This window comes from Ammospiza nelsoni, chromosome 21, assembly GCF_027579445.1.
Source record: "Ammospiza nelsoni isolate bAmmNel1 chromosome 21, bAmmNel1.pri, whole genome shotgun sequence".
NCBI classification, from domain to species: Eukaryota; Metazoa; Chordata; class Aves; order Passeriformes; family Passerellidae; genus Ammospiza; species Ammospiza nelsoni.
This window is the reverse complement of record NC_080653.1, coordinates 1,145,449-1,167,211: the sequence shown is the minus strand read 5'-3', so window position 1 is coordinate 1,167,211 and position 21,763 is coordinate 1,145,449. Positions and strand designations below refer to the sequence as shown.

Here is a 21,763-nt window from a genome sequence, read left to right as displayed (position 1 = left end):
AACAATGGGCTGCCTGTGTGCCCTGGCCGGGGCAGAGCCAGCAGCCCCGCGCCTGAAATATAAGCAGCCGAGGCGGCATTTAGCGCCCCGGCCCCGCTGCCCCGGGGGAAAAGCGCCGGCATTCCCGACCGCAGCGGCGGGAACACCCCGGCCCCGCCGCACACGTGAGCGGGACGCGGCCCCGCGGCCCCGGGGCGGTTTCTGCCGTCACCTCCCGCGCACCCCCGGGTGCTGCGGGTGCGGGGATGGGGGATGCTGCAGTGGGTGCCCCCCTGTCAGCGCAGGTGTCCTTCCATTGAGGCCACCAAACCGGTGATGCTGCCGTGACCTTTGAGTCTGACATTTGTTCGGGGTCTCTGCATCACAGCGGAGAAAACCTGTTCCCGTGTCACCACAGAGTTCTTGCAGCCACCACACTTTGTCCCCATCCCGAGAGACTTGGATACTCCTCATCCCTCCCCAGCTGTGTGGAAGTGCAGAGGGACTGCGCTGGGGAGGGAGATGCAGTGCTTGGGATGGGGGTGCTCTCAGGAATCCCCCAGGGACGCTGGTCCTGCTCAGCTCCTCAGTAAACACCAGTGAGCTGGTTTGCTCACCACAAGAATGTGCCCTGCCGGGGGTGGCCAGCACCCCGAAACCCCGGTGATTTGCCCCTTCCTCCGTCGTGAGTCAGGCGGCGGCAGCTGCCCCAGGCCGGCACGACAGCGGGCACAGCCTGTACTTTGGGCAATTTGGGATGACAAAGTGGGGACGCCGTATGTGGGGCTCTGATTGCAGGCTCGGGGGCTGTGGTGTTTCACTGCCCTGTCCCACCCCAGCTCTGCCCCAGTAGCTCCTATCCCATACACCTGCCTTGAGTATCCCACTCTTCCCCTGCCCCACAGCCCTACCTAGAATATCTTCCCTGTCCCATATCCCTATCCAGAGGTATCCCTCTCTCCTATCTCCCACTCCTATGTGGGTTATCTTCCCTGCCCCATGCCCTGCTATTGAGTATTCCCATTGTTCCACAGACTTGGGGGTATAGCCCTGCCCCTATTTCTGTGCCCCACAGCCCTGTCTGGGGTGCCAACCCCCCTTCCTTATACCCCAGCCCTGCCTGGGGTCCCCTCCTGGCCCAGAGCCCTGCCAGGGGAACCCTGCCCACAGCCTCATGTGCACTGGGGCAGGGTGTGTGTGAGTGCACCTGTACCACTGCCTGTTCACCTCTGCTTCTGTGTCAGTGTCTGTCTGTGTGAGTCTGAGTCTGTCTGTGTGTGTGTCTCTGAATCTATGTGTCTGTGAGTCTGTCTGTGAATCTGTCCGTGTGTCTGTCTGTCTCCACGTGTCTGTGTGTCCGAGTCTGCCGCTGTGTGTCTGTGTGTCTATGTGTCCATATGTTTCTGTGCGCAGCTGCATGCCGGGGCGCTGCTGCCAGCAGAGGGTGTGTGTGTGCGTGTGCCTGAACCTGTGTGTGTGTGTGTGTGTGTGTGTGTCTGTGTGTGTGTGTGTGTATGTGTGTCTGTGTCTGTGTGTGTGTGCCTGCACCTGTGTGTGTGTGTGTGTGTGTGTGTGTGTGTGTGCCTGCACCTGTTTGTTTGTGGTGTGTGTGTGTGTGCTTGTGTGTGTGCCTGCACCTGTGTGTGTGCCTGAACCTCTGTGTGTGTGTATGTGTGCCTGCACCTGTGTGTTTGTGGTGTGTGTGTGTGTTTGTGTGTGTGTGTTTGTCTGTGTTTGTAGTGTCTGTGTGTGTGTGTTCACCTATGCACCTGTGTTGGTGTGTCTCTGCCTGTACGTGTCTCTGCCTGCACCCGTGTCTCTGTGTGCCTGTACCTGTCTGTGTGCCTGTACCTGTGTCTGTACCTGTCTGTGTGTCTGTGTGTGTGTGTGTGTGCCTGTACCTGTCTGTGTGTCTGTACCTGTGTGTCTGTGTGTGTGTCTGTATCTGTCTGTGTGTCTGTCTGTGTGTGTGTCTGTATCTGTCTGTGTGTCTGTCTGTGTGTGTGTCTGTACCTGTGTGTCTGTGTGTGTGTCTGTATCTGTCTGTCTGTGTGTCTGTACCTGTCTGTGTGTCTGTGTGTGTGTGCCTGTACCTGTCTGTGTGTCTGTACCTGTGTGTCTGTGTGTGTCTGTATCTGTCTGTGTGTCTGTACCTGTCTGTGTGTGTCTGTACCTGTCTGTGTGTCTGTCTGTGTGTGTCCAGCTGCCCATGTGCGCACTCCCGCCCCCCATGGCTGCAGACCCTCCCCTGCCTGCACCCATGGGCCCCTGGGCAGCCCGGCCCCCTGTGCTGGCCGCTGGCAGCCCGGCCCTGTGGCAGCCCTGCACCGAGCACACCCAGTCCGGGGTGCCCCCGAGGGCCGGGACCCCCAGTGCCCCCAGCAAGGGCACGGAACCCTGGGGGCTGCTTGCACGGGCTGGGTCTGCCCCGGGTACCCCCGGCTGGCTGTGGGGATTTTGGTGTCCTCGAGGGGGTGATCACAGTACAGTGGGGTGGCACAAGCTCACCCAGCCAAGTATAGGATATTTTTGGGATGCCGTGGTTGGCAGAGGCTGGAAATGGGGGTATTGGGGTGTCACAGTGTGGTGGAGGTCAGACATGGGGTGCTGCACCGGGCTGGAGGTCAAGCTGGGTGGATATGGGGTGCTGGGGTGACAAGGGGTGACAACAGCTGACCCAGGCATATATTGGGTATCAGGGTGCTGTGGGGTGACCCCGCTGGCTATGGGGTTCAGGGTGCTGCAGGGCAATAGAAGGTGACCCACCAGATACTGGGTATCAGAGCACTGTGTGGCACCCACACACACCCCTCTGGCTATGGGGTGTTGGCATACTCTGGGGGCACCCAACCCCAAGCCCTCTGGCTGTGGGACATCAGGGCACTGTGGGGCACAGCCAGGCATTGCAGGGTTCCCCCCATCCCAACTGCACGGCGCCAGCTGCCAGCATCCCACCGCGCTCTTGAGTAGTTAATAAGTTGTAGAGGAGATTTTTGGAGCAGGCAGGGAACAGGTAGGAGCAAGCCTGTGTCCAGCAACCACATTCCTGGGGGAGGGGGACTGGAAGCACTGGCACTACCCCCAGAATGCAAGGCTGGGGGGGGAAACATGCACCGCACAGCCATGGGGCTGTTGCTGTCAGGTCTGAAGGGATTGCTCATGCCTTGGGATATTTTTCCCTTTGCTGGGTGCCAGCTCAGGTTGTCAGGGTGATGCTGCTGGGCTGGTTACGTGCATTATCTGCTTCCTTCAAGGTCACAAGACTTGTGCAGGATGAGTAAAGATATTTATCAGTCAGTCAGAGGATCTCTGACTGTGCTCCAGTAGGGTGGGAACAGGAGGGGCCAGGCTGAAGGGATTCCTGCAGGGCCAGGAGCACCCACAGGTCCCCTGGAATGGTGACACAAACTCACGGCATGGCGGAGGGGTTGCACTTTGCACGGTGATGCAAAGGTGCCCAACGCTCACCGAACCCCAGTTAAACGTGAGCACTGACAACACTACAGAAATCAAACCCTGACCTGCCACATTTCCTCCAGGGGGGAAAGGTGAACCCTTGGGATTTCCAGGTTCACCAGACAGGGTTTGGTGGAAATGAGCACGGTGGTAGTGCTTCCTGATACCCATCGGCCGAAACCAGGTGATGGCCGTGGCAGGTGGCGTTTCTCCTCCTCCCGCCCTTCTCTGGTTACCCGGCGCCATCTCTGCAAACAAAGGGGAGGGTGTGGGACACAGGTGACGGTGACGGAGGAGCAGAGAGGAGCGTCCAGCAGCCAGCACCGAAACCCCACCCCGGGGCCAGCCCATATAAATAGCACTGCGCACAGGTGTAAGCCGATCCCCCGGCTGCGAGCGGCGGCGGGTGGTGGCGACGGTCTCGGTCCGTGGGTTCTTCTCCGCCATCGCCTGGAGCGCGTCACTGAACCGTCCACCATGTCGATGGGGCTGGAGATCGGCGGCGTGGCCTTGTCCGTGCTGGGTTGGTTGTGCAGCATCATCTGCTGCGCGTTGCCCATGTGGAAGGTGTCGGCCTTCATCGGCAACAACATCGTGACGGCCCAGATCATCTGGGAAGGGCTGTGGATGAACTGCGTGGTGCAGAGCACGGGGCAGATGCAGTGCAAGGTCTACGACTCCATGCTGGCGCTCCCTCAGGACCTGCAAGCCGCCCGCGCCCTGCTGGTGGTGGCCATCATCTTGGCCGTGCTGGGCTTAATGGTGGCCATCGTGGGCGCCCAGTGCACCCGCTGCGTGGAGGACGAGAGCACCAAAGCCAAGATCACCATCGTCTCCGGTGTCATTTTCCTCCTCTCTGGCGTCTTGACCCTCATCCCTGTCTGCTGGTCGGCCAACACCATCATCCGGGATTTCTACAACCCACTGGTGATCGAAGCGCAGAAGCGGGAGCTGGGCACCTCGCTCTACGTGGGCTGGGCGGCCTCCGCACTCCTGCTGCTGGGGGGGGGCCTGCTCTGCTGCTCCTGCCCCCCCAAAGACGACAGGTACCCCACAAGCAAGGTGGCCTACTCCGCCCCACGCTCCGCCGTCACCAGCTACGACAAGAGGAACTATGTCTGAGCCCCCCCAGGGTCCCCCGGCCCCCCTCGATATCCCCCACCCCACCCATCCACCCTGGGACCCTCATCGCCCTCCGTGGGGCCCGGGGGCGGCAGCGCCGGGGCGGGGGGGGGCGCGAAGGAGGGGACGGGGACGGCTGCGGGGTCAGGGCCGGGCTGTGTAAATAGAGACAGTTTCGGTTAAACACGAGGCAGTTTCGGGTCGGCGGGAGAAGAGGCACTCGGCGAGGTCCTGCCATGCCGGTGGGGCGGGATGAGGACGGGATGGGGACGGGGCCCTCTGCTGTGTCCCCCCATCGCTGCTGGCCCGGCACCGTCTGTCCCTGTTACGCGTGGTCTGTACCGGTTACATTTGTCAATAAACGTGTCCTGTTTTGGTACCCGAGTGTCCTTGAGGTGTGCGGCACGATCGAGGTGGGCACGGGGAGGGGGAACACGGCGGCCCAGCCCCCCAAGGCACCTGCTACGGCGGCACTCGAGTGGCACCGGGCCGGGGACAGAGGGCTCGGCCGCAGCGCGCCGGGCGTCCCCGCTCGGGGTGGAGACCCGTTGTCCCCCCGCATTCCAGGGGCAGCTCTCCGGGAACGGTCGGGGCGGGAAGCAGCGGAGGAGCCGCTGGATGCCGCAGGGACACTCCCTGCCCGCAGTCCAAAGTCTGGGGCCGCCGGGGGGGCCGCGAGGCGCTTCCCTCGCCCGGGAGCCGCGCTGGGGCGAGGCCGCCCTGCTCGGCCGCTCCCTCCCGCCCGCCGCCACGCTCCGGCGGCCAGGGACAAAGGGGCAGGAGCCGCCGCAGGAGCGCGGGGCCGGTCCTGGGGAAAGCGAGGCCGGGGGCGGTGAGTGCGGGGCCGAGCCCACCGGTCCCGCTGTGCCTCCGGGCGACAGCGGGCGGAAGGGCCGTGCGGAAGCGCCGCCGCCCGCAGGGACCCGCCCCGCCCGGCTCACTTTCCCCGAGCCCCAACCCCCGTGCCCGCTGCCCGCTCCGGGGCCCGCGGGAGCAGCAGCGGGAGCGGCCCCGCCGTGACCCTCCCCGTGTGCGCGCTGCCGCCGTTCTGCCGCGAGGGGGCGCCCGCCGCCAGCGGGGCGGGGCGACTCGAGCACGTCGCGTCACGGCCCGCGCGCCGCCGCCGCCGCCGCCGCCGCCATGATGCTCCGCCGGCTGCTCCGCGTCCCCGCCCCGCCGCCCCTCCCGCAGCCCGCCGCCGCTGCCGCCCGCTCCGTGGCCACGTAAGGGCCCGGCTGCGCGCGGGGCGGGACGGGGGCGGCGGGAGCGGTCCCGGGAAGGGTCCCGAGGGGGGATCCCGCGAGCAGGGGCGTGGCCGCCACAAGGGAGCTGGCCACGCCTCCCTCAAACCACGCCCCTTGCACCCCTTTCCCCACACGGGTGGTGGACGGGTTTGGCCCCTCCCCTGGCCACGCCCCCTTCCCTGCCTGCCCTTGGCCCAGCCTGGGCCGCGCTCTCAGTCCCAGCGGGCCAGGCTGTGCGGGGCCCAGAGGGTCCCCGGTGGCACCTCCGTGCTCAGGCAGGGCCATCCCCGAGCACAGGGCACAGCATTGTGTGCACAGGGCTCTGCAGGATCCCCAGTGCTGAGGGAGACTCCAGCCCCTCCCTGGGCAGCCTGCTCAGGGCTGGGCACTGCCCAGGGCACAAGTTGTGCCTCCTGGGCAGGGGCAGTGCTGGGCTCAGGCCCTGCCCGTGGCTCTGGTGCCGCTGCTGGGCCTGGAGCAGAGCCTGGGCCCTGCTCTGCCCCTCCCTGCACACAGGGACAGCCAGGCCTGAGGGCCCCTCTCAGCTGGGGCTCCTCTCCAGCCTGAGCAGCCCCGGCTCCCTCAGCCTTTGCTGGGCACAGAGATGCTCCAGGCCCTCCTCATCCTCACAGCCTGAGCTGGCCCCGCTCCAGGAGCTCTGTGTCTCCCTTTTCCTGAGGAGCCCCGGGCTCGACACAACACTCCAAATGTGCCTCACCAAGGCTGGGCAGAGGGGCAAGGCTCACTTCCCCCCTGCACCTCTGGCCATACCCCATTCCTGTCTCCCTGCAGTGCAGTGCCCCTGACCCACGTGGAGGTGGAAGGTCACAAGGATCGGCCACCCCTCGTCCTGCTCCACGGGCTCTTTGGTAGCCACAGCAACTTCCAGACGGTGGCCAAGACACTGGCACGCCGTGGTAGCGGCAAGGTGAGACCCAGGGCGTGGGGGGAGGCACAGCACACAGGGAGGGGTCAGGGTCATGTTGGGCAGTGCCTGGGCTCACACGCTGCTCTTGCCCAGGCAGGTGCTGACAGTGGACGCCCGGAACCACGGCAGCAGCCCCCACAGCCCCGTGATGACATATGAAGCGATGAGCCTGGACGTGCAGCACCTCCTGAGCCGCCTGGGCATCACCAAGTGCATCCTCGTGGGACACAGCATGGGGGGCAAGACAGCCATGACGCTGGCCTTGCAGCGGGTCAGCAGGCACGGGGCTGGGAGTGGGGTCACAGGCTCAGGAAGTTCCAGCGGGGGCTGTAGGAAGGGGATAGCACCTTCTGAGACTGTTCACCGGGGCTGGCTTTGCCCCCAGCTCCACAGGGACTTGTCTGTTTTAGGTGGGTGGTGTAAGCCTGGCTGCAGGAACAGGAGCAAATCTATGTCCACCAGGCCATGCTTGCCCTGTCCCTCCAGCACTGATTGTGAGGGAGCTTGGAGATCTGTGCTGAGGACAGCTCTGGGAAGGGCACATGGAGGTCTCTACTGAGACAGGAGGGAGCAAAGAGCCTCCAGGGAATCTGACTGGGAGTGGAGCCCTGTGCCTGCTCTCATTGGGGAGATCTTGGAAGATCCTGGCATCTGATCTCCCCTGCTTGTGTCTCCAGCCAGACCTGGTGGAGCGCCTCATCTCCGTAGACGTTGGTCCTGCCCCAACAGCCCCCGTGTCCGAGTTCTCTGCCTACATCTCGGCCATGAAGGAGGTGAAGGTCCCGGCGGGGCTGTCCCGCTCGGCAGCACGCCAGCTGGCCGATGACCAGCTGCAGCCCGTGGTCAAGGTAGGACATCCCATGGGAGATGGGGAGGATGGAGGGTGTCAGGACATCCTGTTTTGTTGCTCTTACTGAAGAGTGCATGATCCCCTTCCATGGCAGCTCCCACAGCTGAGACAGTTCCTCCTCACCAACCTGGTGGAGGTGGAGGGCTGCTACGTGTGGCGGGTGAACCTGGAGGCCATTTCCCGGCACCTGGCAGATCTCATGAACTTCCCTGTGTTCCAAAAGCCATATCCTGGTCCTGCACTCTTCTTGGGAGGGTCCGACTCGCCCTATATCAGGTGAGACTGGATAGAAGCGGTTCCAGGTCTGTGGTTTGACCTTTTGTGCTCTTTGCAGCTGCCAAGAGTGGGAGGAGCCCGTGGGATGAGGAAGGTTCTGAGCAAGGGCTGTTGCTCCAGCAGCCAGTGACACCGACACACTGGAGCAAGGGGGAACCTGGGGACCTCCTGGGCTTTCCCAGCAGGAAAGGAGTCATATCTGGGATCATCCTCTGCTTGGGGAGGGTGAGGGAAGACACCAGGAGGGACCTCTGGTCATGGCATGTTCCCTTGTCCTGCAGCTCCAGAGACTACCCAGAGATCGAACGTCTCTTCCCCAAGGCAGAGATCCAGTACATTAAAGGTGCAGGCCACATAGTCCATCAGGATAAATTTGAAGAATTCATCACTGCTGTCCTCAATTTCCTGCCACAGCTGTAGCACTGGGGACCAGGGTTTGTGCAAGGACCATGTGGGTCCCGAGGAGTTCTGGACAGTGATGCAGGGCTCAGGCTCTGAGGATGGGCTCAGCTGGGACTGGCTGCCCTCACTGCAGTCTGATCCTGCCTGCAAGACCTTCTCCCATCCTGATTCTCCTGCAGCCAGAGCAGAGAGGTACCTGCATCCTGCTGAGATCTCCTGCCACCTCTCAGGGAGATGGGGTACCAGTGGCTCAGGACTGTCCTGCCTGCACAGGGGTGTCAGGCACACGGAGGGGCAGGAGAGCTCTCTTGTTTTCCTGCTGCCAGACCCTCCCATGGATCTGGCTGTGACTTTGCAGAATGTGCAATAAAGCTGAATCCATGCCAAGGCAGAGCAGGGGTTGGATGTGGCCATGGTGGGCAGGGCATGTGTGGGGGGCATAGGAGGGGGTTCTCAGTTGGCAGCAGGGATGCTGGTGGGAGTTGACAGCTGGACTGGGCCCTAATGGGACAAGCTGTGGGAGCAGTGCACGTGAGACACAGGTTTGAAGATCTTTCTTGGCTTCCAGGGGAAATTGCAACTTTGCTCTATGCCTGGGGGAGTGTGAAGATTGGGGAGTGAGGGAATCTGCCTCCTGAGCAAGGAGCATGTTTGCCCAGGCTGTCCCAAAGGCAGGTGTTGTTTCATCCCTGTGCTCCCGACAATTTCTCCCCTCCCACCTGCTGTGCATCCCCCTGAGGCAGCATAACAGCCACCCACCATGGGCTGGAGGCAGAGGAGCAGGGTGTCTGCTGCAAAAATCCCTTTATTGGACAGCTGGTAAAGCCAGGGACAGGGCAGAAGTGACCATGGGGGTGACAAATTATCTCTGTCACAACTGGAGACACACTAACCATCTCTGCTCCAGAGCCAGGTGTCTGCTGCTCCCTGGGATGAGTCTGCTTAATTTGGGCTTGTTTGGAGGCCCCAAAAGGGAGGGAGGGCAGAAGACTGAGGATGCTTTATTCCAGGTCTGGCTGTAGTTGCCTAGCAGAGCAGACACCAGGGACTGCTTTGGAGATTTGCTGTGTTTCTGCAGAGCTGTTCTTGTCCCTCTCCCTCTCCTCTCCGGAACTGGGCTGCATTGGCCTTGAGTTTTCTACTATATTACTCTCAAATTCAAACACTTTTGCTCTCTATGTATTACTTTTTTCCTGTGAAGAATGTCAGACCAATAAGCTCCAGAGTCACAAGCTACTGAAATGAGGTCCTTGGGTGCCACCAGCCAGCTGGGGGTGGGGTCTGGCCCCAGCTATCAGCACACAAGACCTTTGGACTAAGCCACAATCTCTGGAGCCCAGGATCTGTGGGGGATTTCTCCCCACTCCTTCCTGCTGGCCAGGTACCAGGTTTGGGGCACAGACAGAAGGCAGCTACAAGGTGCAAGGTGAAGTGTCCCACCATGGCAGGAGATCAGTGGCCTGAGCAGAGGTAGAGCTTTCTAGAGGTAGAGCTACATTGTAGTCCATCCTTGTGATGGCATCTGCTGAGGGAGCATAGGGAAGCATTGTTGGACCTGGGGTGAGAGAGACAGCAGGGAGAAATGAGAGCAGCTCTGTTCTGCATGGGAAGGGCACAGGGAATTCAAGAGACATCCCAGGGGCACGTCCAGGCATCTGTCTGGTGGCACAAGGGATGCCATGGGCTGCACCAGCTCACTGGGCTCTGTGCCTGCCAAGTGTCAGGCTGCTGATGCCTCCAGAGATGCAAAACCAGAGCCCTTGCTGACAGCCTGCTCCCAAGGAGCCTGCCAAGAACAGACCTGTCCTGGCCGAGCTCTGCTCCAAGCAGGATGTCTGATCCTTGGCACAGCTGCAGTGAACCACAAACGCCACCTTTAGGATGACCTCTATGTGGCTGTTGCAGGCATGGCTTCAAAATTGCTCTGTCAGGCATTGGGTAGAAAAAGAGCCTGTTGGTGACCTGAGGGACACGGGATCTGGGGTGACAGATGTCCAGTGTGACTTCACTGGCGTCCCTCACTGCAACAGTGACTAATGCTGGGTGCCAGACCGGGACACTGGGGCACCTTCTCCAAGATCATTCTATTTGGCCCATCTGGCCAACAGCATGGAAATAGGACAGGGCATCCTAGGGAAGACACAAGTGATGTGAATATTTTCTTCAAACTTCTGCTTTCCTGTTCTCCCAGCAGCCACGATGGCCTGGAGCCATCTGAGACCCAGCAGGAGAAGCCAATTTGCACCGCAATGGTTCGCGGGAGAGATGGAATTGGCAGGAGAGGGAGAGCAGCAGGGCCGGGGAGGGTGGGATGGGGTGGGAGCCCCGCCTGCAGGGAGGGCGGTCACACAGCTCTGGCCCTGGTGCTGCTGCAGGGACGTGCGGGTGTCCTGAACTGCCGTCTGCCCTGCTCGTGGGGCTCCCTGCAGGAAAGGCTGGAATCAGTGACCTCAAAGATCTTTTCCAGTCTCATTTATTCCGTGATCTCCTGCCCTGCTCCTTGGTCGGCAGACCCCTCCTCCCCTCAGCCATGCCTGCTCCATCAGGGGGCTGGGCTGTGCTCCTGCCCTCCTCTCACCCGCTCTGCCCGCAGCATGCGGGCTCCTTCTGTCCCTGATGCCGCAGTACTCACTCAGGGGGTACTGCTGGATCCAGTGCTGGCCCTGGACGCCAGCGGGGGCTAAGGGGGCACCTCAGTGTTAGGAAAGGCACAGCAGAGGGCCCTGCAAGCAGAAAGCCCCTCTGTTACACTGGGAAGTGCCTGCAGCTAGAGGGGCTGATGCAGGGCAGGGCCCCTTGGGGGCTCCTGTTCAGGCCCAGGGAGGACAGCCACCCCCCAGAGCTCTGTCATCACAGGGTGGCACAGGGGTCTCGGGGCTGTGATACCCAACTGGCCCTTGCCTTTGAGCCTCAGGCACTCCCCAGGGCTGCTCCCGCATCTCACTGGAGGCTCTGGCCAGGAGCAGACCACAGCCCTTCATCTCTCACCTGAGCCAGCTCACACCCAGCTGCTCCAGCATCCTGAGGCTGTCACTGAAGATCTGGCTGGCCTTGGTGCCCTTTCTGGAGCACAGTGTTTGAAGAGCCAAGCCTTAACCACGTGCATCTTGCATTGATCCTGAACCTCTTCCACCTGACCGAGGCTCAGAACCCCTTGGGTCAGCAGGTTGTCCAGCATCCCACAGATCAGTGGGTTGCTCACATGCTCCACAAACTCTTTCTGCACATTCTGGAGCAGCTCCTCTTCAGGATGGCACCATCTGCCCCACACCATAGCTCCAGCTGCCCCACCACCTAGCTCCCTCCAGGTGCTGCCTCCTCCCTATCACCTCTCTACCTGCTCCACCGGCCCTATTGCCAACCCAGGGTGCTGCTCCCTTCTTCATTTTCCAGCCCAGAGGCTTTTCCTGCCATCAATCACCTCCCCCTTTTCCCACACAGTTTTCCCGGGGAAATTGCCCAAAGCAATGCATTTGCAAAGATTCAACATCTGCAGGACAAGGAGGCAGAGGTGCTTTTGCACCTCCCAGAGGCAGGCCCGGGACAGCCCCACTCACAGCTGGCACCAGGCAGGGATGGTTGTTCTCTGTCGAGGACCAACATCCCTTTGTCCACATCCCCAAACCCTCCAGATCCGTCTGAGGCTCATCTTTTCCAGAGGCTGCAGAGACACCGCCTCCGGCAGCAGCACCCGGTGCTGGGAGCGCTGGAACAGTGCCCAGAGAGCCCGTGGGGTCTCCCTCTCTGGAGACATTCCAAACGCACCCAGACGCGTTCCTGTCACCGCTCTGGGTGACTCTGCGTGGGCAGCGGGGTTGGGCTGGGTGATCTCCACAGGGCCCTTCCCGTTTCAGCTACTCTGTGATGCTGCCCGCGGGTCCTGGAAGGTAAAACTCGGGCTGTAGGAAGCCTGAGATTGCTCCCTGACCGCAGGCAGGCTGGGGATGTGAACGGCACAAGTAACGACACAGATCGGGAAACGCAGAGACGAGGCGAGGGGCAGAGGCCACCCAGCCCCGGGGGAAGCACAGCCAGGTAGAGAGAAGCAGCAGCTGCCCGAGGCTGAGTGGGGCCATAGAGAGGGGGGGCCTCACGATATCTTGACTATTCGGGGGCTTCCACAGAACGCGAGGCCTGGCCCGGAGGCAGCGAACCCGCACCACCCTGCCCCGGCCGAGGCACCGATGCTGTTCCCTGGGCGCTGCAGGCACCGAGGGGCTGAGGGCTCCGCCAAGCTCCGGGAGCCCGCGGGGGCTGAGGGGGACCCTGGCAGCGGGCGGTCACGTGACGGGCCGGCCCAGCCACCCCCATTCCCGCCGCCCGCCCACCCCGTCTGAGGAGCTGCGCCGCGCGGCCGCCGATTGGCTACGGCGGGACGCGCTGTGATTTCTCATTGGCCGTCGGGCGGCGGGCACCGCCCCCTCTCGTGTCACGGGATAGGCCTGGCGGGAGTGTGGGTAGGCGTGGCCTGGCGGCTGGTGGCGCTGGGCGGGGACGCGTTCTCTCTGCTGATTGGTCGATGGCGCCGGCGGTGCCTGGCACTGATTGGTCGGGCAGCGCGGGCGGGCGGGGGGGGCCGGGCGGGAGCTGCACGCGGCAGAGGCGGGAGCGGCGCGGCCGGAGCCGGGCGGGACCCGCCGGGACAGGTGAGGCCGGGGCTGTCCGGGACTCTCCGCCCCCGCTCCCGCTCCCCTCCCGCCGCCCTGGCGCCCAGCGCCGCTCCTCGGGCCGCCGCCCGCCGCGGCCCCGCTCCTTCTCCCCGCCGCCCGGTGAGCGCGGCCTCCCCGGGGCCTGTCCGTGAGGGGCGGCACCGCCCGGTGGCAGCAGCGCTGAGGCAGCGGCCCTGCGGGCCGGGCTGCACCGAGCTTCCGTGGTGCCGCCGGCGGGCGGAGGCGGGGTCACAGTCAGACCGAGGACCGGGCCGCGGAGCTCCCGCTGGGGCCGGCCCTGCCCGCTCCGGCCCTGCCGCGGGGCCTGAGCCCTTCCCGGGCCGGGGCTGCGGGCGCGGCTCGCCCGCCTCTCCCGTCCCCCCGCGCTGGGGCCGTGCAGAGCCCGCCTGGCAGTGCCTGCGGGTGGGAGATTCCTGTGCCGCAGAGATCCGGAGTAGCGGCTCGGAGCCGGTTCTGTTTCGCGTGCGGTGGGGTTTGCTCGGTGCCCCCCTGGAGGCCACGCACGGCCGCGTTCGGAGCAGGTGCCTCCCCTCCGTGCTGGTTCTGTGCTGGTGTGGAACTGTGGCTGGCTGAAGTTTGGTGTGGAGATGGTGATGCAGGTTTGACATTTATTTAGAACCTCCTCAGCTAACTGTATTGTAAACATTGCTTTCCCTAAAACAGCTAATGTGATGCCTTTGGGATTTCCTGCTGAATTAACTGGTGGAATGAGCTCAAAATAATCCATTGTAAAATGAGGGTCCTAGGACATTATTGGGCATGTTATGTTAACTGTCTCTAAAGATCCTGATGGTGATTTCGGCAATGACTTGAAGGAAGCTGACAGGTAAAAGCTGAGAAACTGCATGAGCAACTCAGAGTTCTGAGTAAAAAGGGGGAAATGAGAATCTGACACTTTGGCCTGGTTAGTTTGGCACTGAACTTTGGGGAGACCACATATGTTTTACCAGAGAAAGTAAAGAAGTAGACTCTTCAGGAAGAGTCTGAAATGGGAGCAGAGAAGCAAGGGAGGGAGAAGTGGGATCTGTCCTGGGAAGCAGGAATTTTTGCCTGGGTTCATGAATGTATTGAACACAGGGAGCTAGGCTGGAGGGGGTCTTTGGTACCTCATGAGGAGGAGGAGAGGGAGTGTTAACTCAGATCCCACAAAAAAGCTGGTGCAAAAGCTGCTGTGCTCAGCTTTGGTGGCTGTGTGTAGTTCAAAGCTGGTGGAAAGCTGGGCAGAGTTTGGACATGTATGAGGTGGGAATAAAGGTGAAAAAAGCTGCTGTGTGGTGCTGAGAGAGCTCCATCTGCATTCTCCAGCAAGAACTTGAGACAAGATCTGGCCAGTCTGCATCTGCTTGTGGAGAACAGAGGCTGGAGACTGGGAATTCAGTCTGGCTGGTCAGGGTATGTACATGGAATCCAAAATCTTTAGGTGATTGAGATGCAAGCCTGAGCACAAACTTCCCTAAGTCATGATGACTTTGTATTTGCTGCCAGCTTTTACATGGAGGCTCCATGTTTTTCTTTATTTTAATAAAAGCAGCTGGGCTCACAGTCCCAGGAGTTTGGGGGCTGCTCTGCTTGGGAGTCTGTGAGGTGGCTGTGGTGTCCTTAAGGGTGTTTGTTGGAAGATGGACATCTAAGTAAACTGGAAAATAAATGTAAACGTTTCACTTATACATTTCTAGGAACATCTGAGTTCCCCTTTTCTTTGCTGCATTCTCAGGAATCTGTTTATCTGGCTGTGACTGCTATTTAATTTTTTTGAGAGAGCCTTGACTGGGACAATTTCCTCAGAGGAACCCAAACTGCTGTGTGTTTTGCGGCAGGGTCCATCCCATCTGTCTCAACAACAGTGTCATTTACCTGTCAGATTTGGTTGTAACAAGCTAAAAGGAAAAAAAAACAAACCCAAAACCCAAATCAAGGGAAGCTTTAGGGACAGATCTTGCCACAGAGACTTTGGAGAATGCTGCTGTGCTGGCTTTTTATTATGATCTCAATCTGCCAAATATGCACTGGCCTGCTTTTGTTTTTTGTTTACATGGGGCTTCTCAAAGTGTCCCTTGTGGCAGTGCTGGGGAGCACAGGGCTGATGTGAGCAGCCTTTCCTCAGCCTGGTGCCCGTGTCTCGCTGGGCTCTGCTCACCTGGAGGAGGTGCCAGGCCTGGGGGCCTCCAGTCTGCCCTGTTGGTGAGGATTGCTCTAGGAATTGGGCCCTCTCCTCCAAGAGATGTTGTTTTAGTCTGTGCTGTTTGAGACAGAGCTATTTCCATCCCTCTTTGCTGTCTCCAGTTTGTTTCAGAGGCTGCTGTCAGTGGAGGGAGAGGGTTGTTCTCAGCAATACTTTGGTAGGTGAGGAAAAAGGAGGGTAGAGAGAACTGAGATTGTTTTGTGGTGTGTGTGGTTGCACTGAGTGTGTGCAGTGGTGTTGGAAATGACTGAGCATTGTTTCACAGGAAAATCCAGCAGTGTCATCTAACCAAGGTTATTTTTATGAGAGAGAAATGTGAACAGGAGGAAAGAAATCAGTGTTGCATACTTGCACATCATACTCAACTTTCCAGGACATGCTCCCACAAGGAATTAATAATTATCAAAGAGTTATGAAAGCTGATACCATTCCCTTCCAAGGCAGCTCCAGCCAGCCAGTTTCCCGTGTGTTTTTGGATTTCTAGTGGTCTCTTACTGTGAGACTTGTCGCTCTTTGCAGAACTAGATCAGGGCCCTTTTTAGATAATGATGAATGGAGATGGGAGCTATTTAAAAAATTACTTTGCTCTCAGCAAATTAGCATAACACTTTAATCCCTGCTCATAATCACTGCCTGTTCTTCAGGAGGATGCTGGGGCTGTGATGGAGCAGGGAGGAATTTTGTCTGCTCACTTGGAGCACGCTCTGGGCCGGTGTAATCGCTTCCCTCCTGTTCCTCCCTGACATTCCCGCAGTTCCACACACTCCCAACAGCCCCAAAGGGCAGGATTTCCCTCCGGAGAGATCAGCTGATTACCTTATAAATAGCAAATGCCTGCTCAGGCCTACTTTCCAGGGTGGTTTGGTGCCTGTTCTGTCCAAAGCAGTGAGTACAACTGCATCTGCACGTTGTGGCCCAGAGCTGAATCCAAGGAAAGGGGGATGGTGAATTCCCACGTGGAAGGAACTGCCCTGGTGCAAGGTGCTTTGGCTTTGCAGCCAGAGCCTCAGAGGGGGACTGACAGGGAGGCTCTGGCAGCAGCAGTGCTGCTGGATGTGCTGGCACAGCTCTAGAAACCGGCTGTTTTCTGGGAGTGTGAGCCGAAATGGATCTGAGACATGGTCAGTGGCTGAATCGTGTTTGAAATGAGCCTGTGCTCCTGCCAGGACACCTGTGCTGCTACTGGGGCGCCCTTGTATCAGTCTGAGCTCTTGGAGTCCTCTTTGAGCTGCGCACATTCCCCCTTACCTATTTCCTTCCAACTTTCTTCTCTTTCTCTCTAGTTTAGTCAGTGCTGGGCTGCTGAGACATTCTGACACACATGCTGAGGTTTGATGTGCAGCCTCTGGTCCCTCTGACATACCTAGTTTGCCTCTTCCCAGTGGGGTGGGCATGGTTTTCATGGGGTGTGTTTGCAATGTCCTTGTGCAGTGATCTGTGTGTGGTGGGTCTGGGAGCAGCCTGAGGTGACTTTCCACACAGAGGTGACTTCAGTGGGACAGAGCACCAGCAGAACTAATCGGACAGTTCCCGCTTTTAACAGCAGTAAGGCCTTTGTTGTTACTTATTACTTTGTATTGCTGTTTTTCAGCTGGGAGATGCCCTCAAATTTCTTCTTCAAGCGGGAGAAGCCTGCCCCAGGGCCTATCCCAAGAGAGGAGAGTTATGTGTCAGTATATTCTGTTTCAACATGTATCAAGTTTCTGGCCTCAGAGTTTTCCTTTTATGTTGTGAGCTTTTTAGGCTCTTTATTCCCTTTAGTCTCTGGTGGAGAGCATTCCTCATCTCCCTTCCCTCGTGGATCCTGTTGCTTCACTTCTAGGTGGAGTGTTTGCTCAGCAGCTGTGAGATAGAGCTGATCCCAGGCACTGCACACCCAGGATGGTCGGCTGACCCGGCCATGCAGGACAGAGTTCTGCTTTTGCCAACATTATTCCCTGGGGGACAGAAACACTGTGCTGTCTCTGGCAGGGGTGTGGGTCTGATCCTGCCACAGAGATAGGCACAGCACTGACAGGAGGGATGGCAGTTAGGATTATGGATTTCCTAAGCCTTGGGAATGGGGTTTGCTAGAAATAAGATAGGTGGGAATGTTCTGATAAAAAAGGACAGGCGACATGTTGGGTACCTCTGTCTGAGATGGAGCAAGAGCCAAATCTGGCTACTCTTGCTGAGGCTGCTGACCACTGCCAGCTCCTCCCTGCTTCAGAGGAGCCTGTGCCTGCAGCAGGGACAGAGGTAGACATGGCTCACAACTTATCTGCTCGGGGGCAAAGTCTTGTAGCTGAACTTAAGCCCAGAATTGCAGTGGGGTATTCTCTGGAGCTCAGCTTTCTGCCATTTCATGCTGTCAGAACAGCACTGGCTGGGAAGTGGAGTCCTTGTTCCTTTTCCAACTTGACCGGTTCTTCACTGCAAAATGGAATTGTGGAATTGTTCTCAGAACGTGCTTGGACTTGGCACTGCCTGTGAGTGACAGCTTTATGGTAAGGACCTTCAGAGCATTTCTGTTCTACAGTCAGTTCAATTGCTTGGGCTCTGCCAGCCTTTCCCTGCTGGTCCCTGCTGAAGCTGGGGATCGCTCCAAGCCAGCGAGGGTTGCAGTTTGCATTGTTCCTTCTGGAAACTTCAGAGGGTTTTGTTGGTTTGTTTTATTCTAGAAACTTGTTGAAGAAGATAGCTTCCCCCGAGTGGATGAGTGCCTTGTGGCAATCCAGCATGAATCTATTCAGTTGTCTCTGTTGTTTCAACTGTGCTGCCTGGATTTGCAATAATTTTTTTTTTTTTTCAATCTTTCAAAGGACTCAGCAGAAGTCTCCTTATAGCAGGAGCATGACTGGCACACAGCACTCAGGGACAGCAGTGTGAGCCAGGTGGGATCAGTTTCACTGTTCTAATGGGAACGAGAGCAGTGCTGTCCTGTTTAGTGTCTCATTTATGGGGTCCTACACCCAGTTTGGAGAAGGTCTCAGTGAGGGTGCCCTGGGAGAGCATGGCAGGCTGCCAGCCTGGAGCCTGGCTCATGCCCATGCTTCCTGCAGCTCAGCTTGGCTGCCAGCACCACCTGGCAGCTTCACTGCAGGTGCCTTGTGACCTGGGGTGCTCAGGAGGATGTGAGGAGCCCTGAAGTTGCTTCTCACCCCAGTCAGCATCGTTTGGGCTTGTATTCACTTCTGCTTTCCAGCCAGACAGCACCCCCTTCCTGCTCCCCCAGGTCAGGCCTGCAGCTGTGCCCATGCCAGAGGCACTTCTGCCTTCCTTCCCAAATGGCAGACTGAACTTCCCAAAGGCTAAAATGTTCTGTTCCTGCTGAAAACTTTGGAGCAAGCCCATGGCATCTGGACACAGGCCAAAAAGCCTGTGCTGCCCTGGAGTTCAGGCTTGGGGGAGTAGAAATGAGTCTCTTCAGGCACAGGGCCCAGGGACACTGAGGTTGGATGTGGGATGGAGCAGCCTGTATGTGCCAGGACAGTGTGTGTGCTGGGATGGGAGAAGGACAGCTGTGAAGTATTTGGAGGTTTGGTGGGAAGAAACACAGCGAAGTGGGAGTTGGTGAGCTCCTCTGGAAACACTAGAGACTTGTTTTTCAGGCTGCTTTGTGTGCCACTGAGGATGCTGTGTCTGTGGTACATTCCCAGTGACCTGGGGTATTAAACTTCCCTCTGGCTGTGCTGAAGTACAGTTCATGGTTTGTGTCCTCTTGTCAACTTTCCTGTGCCCTTGGGTAGGTCTGGACCCTTTTCAGCCATACATTCCCTCTCCAGTGCTGCTTCAGGGTTTCTTACAGCCCGAGACCTACATCCCCTCTATGTGGGATTTGTTTCCTTTGATGCCAGAGTCCAGTGCTGCTTTATTTTTTAAAAGCTGTGGCCCTTGTGACTTGGGGAAGTGCTGCTGACTTCTGGTGTGATGTCTGTCTGTCTGTGCTCCAGGGCAGCCATTTCCTCCAATCCCAATGGACTGCGTGGCTGCAGAGGGATTAACTCTGGCTCTTCTTTCTGGGGTATCAGCTTTTCCTTCTGTGTGTTTGGATCCTTTGTGCTCCTAAACAATGTGCCTGGTTCTTCTCAGTCCTCTGCAAGTATCTGTCTCACCTGCACTGGGCTTTTCATTACCTGGAGGGAAGATCTGCTGCTCCTGGAAAGTGCCAGTGCTTAATATTTTGTTATCAGGAAGTCTTGGCTTGTGCTTTTCATATCCACTCCTTCACCAGAAGGGGTAACTTCTCTAAGAAGAGAAGGTTCCTTGTGTCTACACCCTTCTCTAACAAACAGGTGATGTCTTGAGGCCGTGGAAGTGTGTGCAAACCCAGCCAGGGGCAGTGGGTGCAGTGAGAGGGAGTCTGGGCAATGAGAATTCTCATCTTGCTTGTAGCAAGGAAACATCTCCTCTAGACCTGGTTTCCACTGAGTGCCAGGGGCTCTGCCTGTTGCCCCTTTCCCTTCTGCAGAAAGAGGGAATAACACCATGTGCAGGAGCAGGGATAAGTTGAGGTCAGCAGTGGCTCTTCCCAAAGAAGCTGTAACCTAGCTGAGCTGATTGGTAAGCAGCTGATTGGGAATTTTGGTACTGATGCCAACTCTGACACTGCCAGCCTCGGTTGATGCTACAGCTCACACAGTACAGTGCCTTTATAAAGTAATTTTGTTACTATGTTGAGGGAGCTTTATCATACCCAGGATAACCATTTCCTTCCTCTTTGCACTCCAGCTCCCTCACTGCTGCCCTGCTCAGGGCCTTGCTGCCTCTCAACTGAGGTGAAATTGCATTGGCCTCTGAATGTTTGTTATTGCTGTGCCCTGAGCATTTGTGTTTGGAAACAGCTGCCTGGGAAGAGAAAGTCCCTTGATTTCCAAGGAGAACTGCTGGTTTGTGCTGTGAAGTCCCTGTTTGCTAGGGGATGTTGAACCTGTGGTGCATCCTAAAGGGCACATAATGACAAGAATAGAGGATCTTTTCTTTAGAACTGCTGTGGTGAGGGAAGGGGCTGTGGGAGACTCCCAGGCACTGGAGGGGGGTGCAGAAATCCCCAAGGGTGAGTCCCAGGCATTCCCTGCATCTTTGCTGGATTGCACCATCCCTCAGGGCCGTGGCAGTGGTCCCTTCAGCAGAGCTGTTGCTGCAGCAGCTTTGCTTTGTGACAGCTCCACTTCTGCTCCTCCTGCACCTGGGATCCTTGGAGTGGTTGTCCACCGTGCCCGGTGAGGACAACGGGGGTTGTTTGGGGCAGCGTCTTTCAAAGGGGTGACCTGGGCACAGTTCATCTCTGCCATAAACCTTCTACGGGGATGCTGGCTGTTTCTGTGTGATGTGGTGATACTGGGGATTATCACCCTGGAAGAGCAGATCCTTTGTCTCCCACAGCTGATTGGGAGCACAAAGAACTGTGTTGGAGAGGAGCTTTGCTGCTTGCTGGAGGTGAGGAATGAGTCTTGGTGCAGGAAGGGATAATTAGTAGAGCTGCCTCAGGCTGAGATTTGATGGATGTATGGAGGAGCAGGGGCTGCACAGAAACCTCTGCAGGACTTTGAGACAATACATGATTAGAAGAACTGAATGAATGGGCCTGAAGAATTGGTCACGTCCTTTCTGGTGCCTCTGGCTGACTCATACCCCTGAGTGTTCCTCAGGGAGCCAGTGGCTCCCAGCATCCAAGGTACTGTGCTTGTTACAGGGCAGCCTGGAGCCATATTGCAGGCAGCTGCCAGAGGGAATGCCACGGTAACGGCAGGCAGCCAGCACAGGCTGGAGGCAGATCCATGGGAAGTGGATGCCAGGGCTGGATGTGCCAGTGAGAGACTCATATCCCTCCCTGCTGTCCTTTGCACTTCCTTGGGCTGCCTCGAGGTTATATCTTCCTTACCCTGTTCTTTGCTCTTTCCCCTTTCTGGAATTGTAGAGTTAATCTGTCAGGGCTCTCCAGGGAGTGCCACTCTTCCCAGCATGCCAGTGAGCAGATGGATCCCTCTCTGCTGTCTCATGTCTGCATTTCCAAACCAAAGTGGGTAGCTAAGCACCTTTGGATCTGGCTAAGATGATCCTAGACAGAGCCGGTTTTGTTCAGCAAGGAGATCAAATTGAGATTATTTTTTAATGTGAAGCTCTTGAATGCAGAGGTTCTGTGCAGATTTAGGTCATTAGGAAACTCTGCAGAAAGCTTTTGTTGCCATTGCTAAATGAGGCAAAAGAGGAAGTAAAAGTGGTTCTGTGCTGTGAAGTGGATTAATAGTTTTGTTTTATAATAAACTACAGACTTATGGACAAGTGAATCCCCCACCTCCCTTTCTCTTTGTTCCACTGTGTTGTTCCTTCTTCAATAGGTGTTTTTACTAGAGGAATTCCCAGAAGCATGAGAGGAACTGTTCTTCCTGTGAGCTTGTCTTTTATTGAAATACAAGAGGAAGTTCCTTAGACTTCTGTGAAAAGGTTCAATAGGCCTCATGGCAGAGGAAGTCACATTTTCAGCATGTTTTACTAATGACAAAGCACTCAAAACCAAAGCTGGAATGAGCAGCCAGTTCCTCCTTGGAATTCCCTGGGGAGCAGCAGCCCAGTGGGTAGGATCCCACTGCCCCTGTGCTGCCACTCCTGTTCCTCCCTACAGCAAAGGCTTCATACTGGAGCAATAGGAGCTGGGATGTTTCACTGAGTGCT

The 21,763-nt window shown here is 57.9% G+C and overlaps 3 protein-coding genes across 5 annotated transcripts in view; all 3 read left to right on the top strand.

Moving 5' to 3' along the window:
- Positions 1–3,844: 3,844 nt before the first annotated feature.
- CLDN3 (claudin 3) lies at positions 3,845–4,917 on the top strand. The gene has a single exon (XM_059486923.1). It carries the CDS (start codon positions 3,913–3,915, stop codon positions 4,555–4,557), a length of 645 nt encoding a protein of 214 aa, XP_059342906.1. The 5' UTR covers positions 3,845–3,912; the 3' UTR covers positions 4,558–4,917.
- Positions 4,918–5,699: 782 nt separating this feature from the next.
- ABHD11 (abhydrolase domain containing 11) lies at positions 5,700–8,648 on the top strand. Its single transcript, XM_059487070.1, has 6 exons — positions 5,700–5,780; positions 6,594–6,729; positions 6,827–7,000; positions 7,407–7,577; positions 7,674–7,855; positions 8,137–8,648. Exons 1-6 carry the CDS (start codon positions 5,701–5,703, stop codon positions 8,273–8,275), a joined length of 882 nt encoding a protein of 293 aa, XP_059343053.1. The 5' UTR covers position 5,700; the 3' UTR covers positions 8,276–8,648.
- Positions 8,649–12,858: 4,210 nt separating this feature from the next.
- The window catches only part of MTMR4 (myotubularin related protein 4), a 56,552-nt gene continuing 47,647 nt past the window's right edge, over positions 12,859–21,763 (top strand). The window contains exon 1 of one of the 3 annotated variants that reach the window (XM_059486898.1): positions 12,859–12,903. Coding sequence is in view for 1 of the 3 variants with exons in the window: in XM_059486897.1 (XP_059342880.1) it covers positions 13,515–13,526 (12 nt within the window). In the remaining 2 variants the exon portion in view is untranslated. Of the gene's footprint in view, positions 12,904–13,342; positions 13,527–21,763 lie in introns of those variants that run through there. The other 2 variants (XM_059486899.1, XM_059486897.1) reach the window with 2 other exon arrangements.

Coding starts and splice junctions, on each gene's coding strand:
- CLDN3 (XM_059486923.1), top strand. CDS start 3,913: ATGTCGATGGGGCTGGAGATCGGCGGCGTGGCCTTGTCCGTGCTGGGT.
- ABHD11 (XM_059487070.1), top strand. CDS start 5,701: ATGCTCCGCCGGCTGCTCCGCGTCCCCGCCCCGCCGCCCCTCCCGCAG. Junction 7,001..7,406: donor TGACGCTGGCCTTGCAGCGG/GTCAGCAGGCAC, acceptor TTGTGTCTCCAG/CCAGACCTGGTGGAGCGCCT. Junction 7,578..7,673: donor AGCTGCAGCCCGTGGTCAAG/GTAGGACATCCC, acceptor CTTCCATGGCAG/CTCCCACAGCTGAGACAGTT.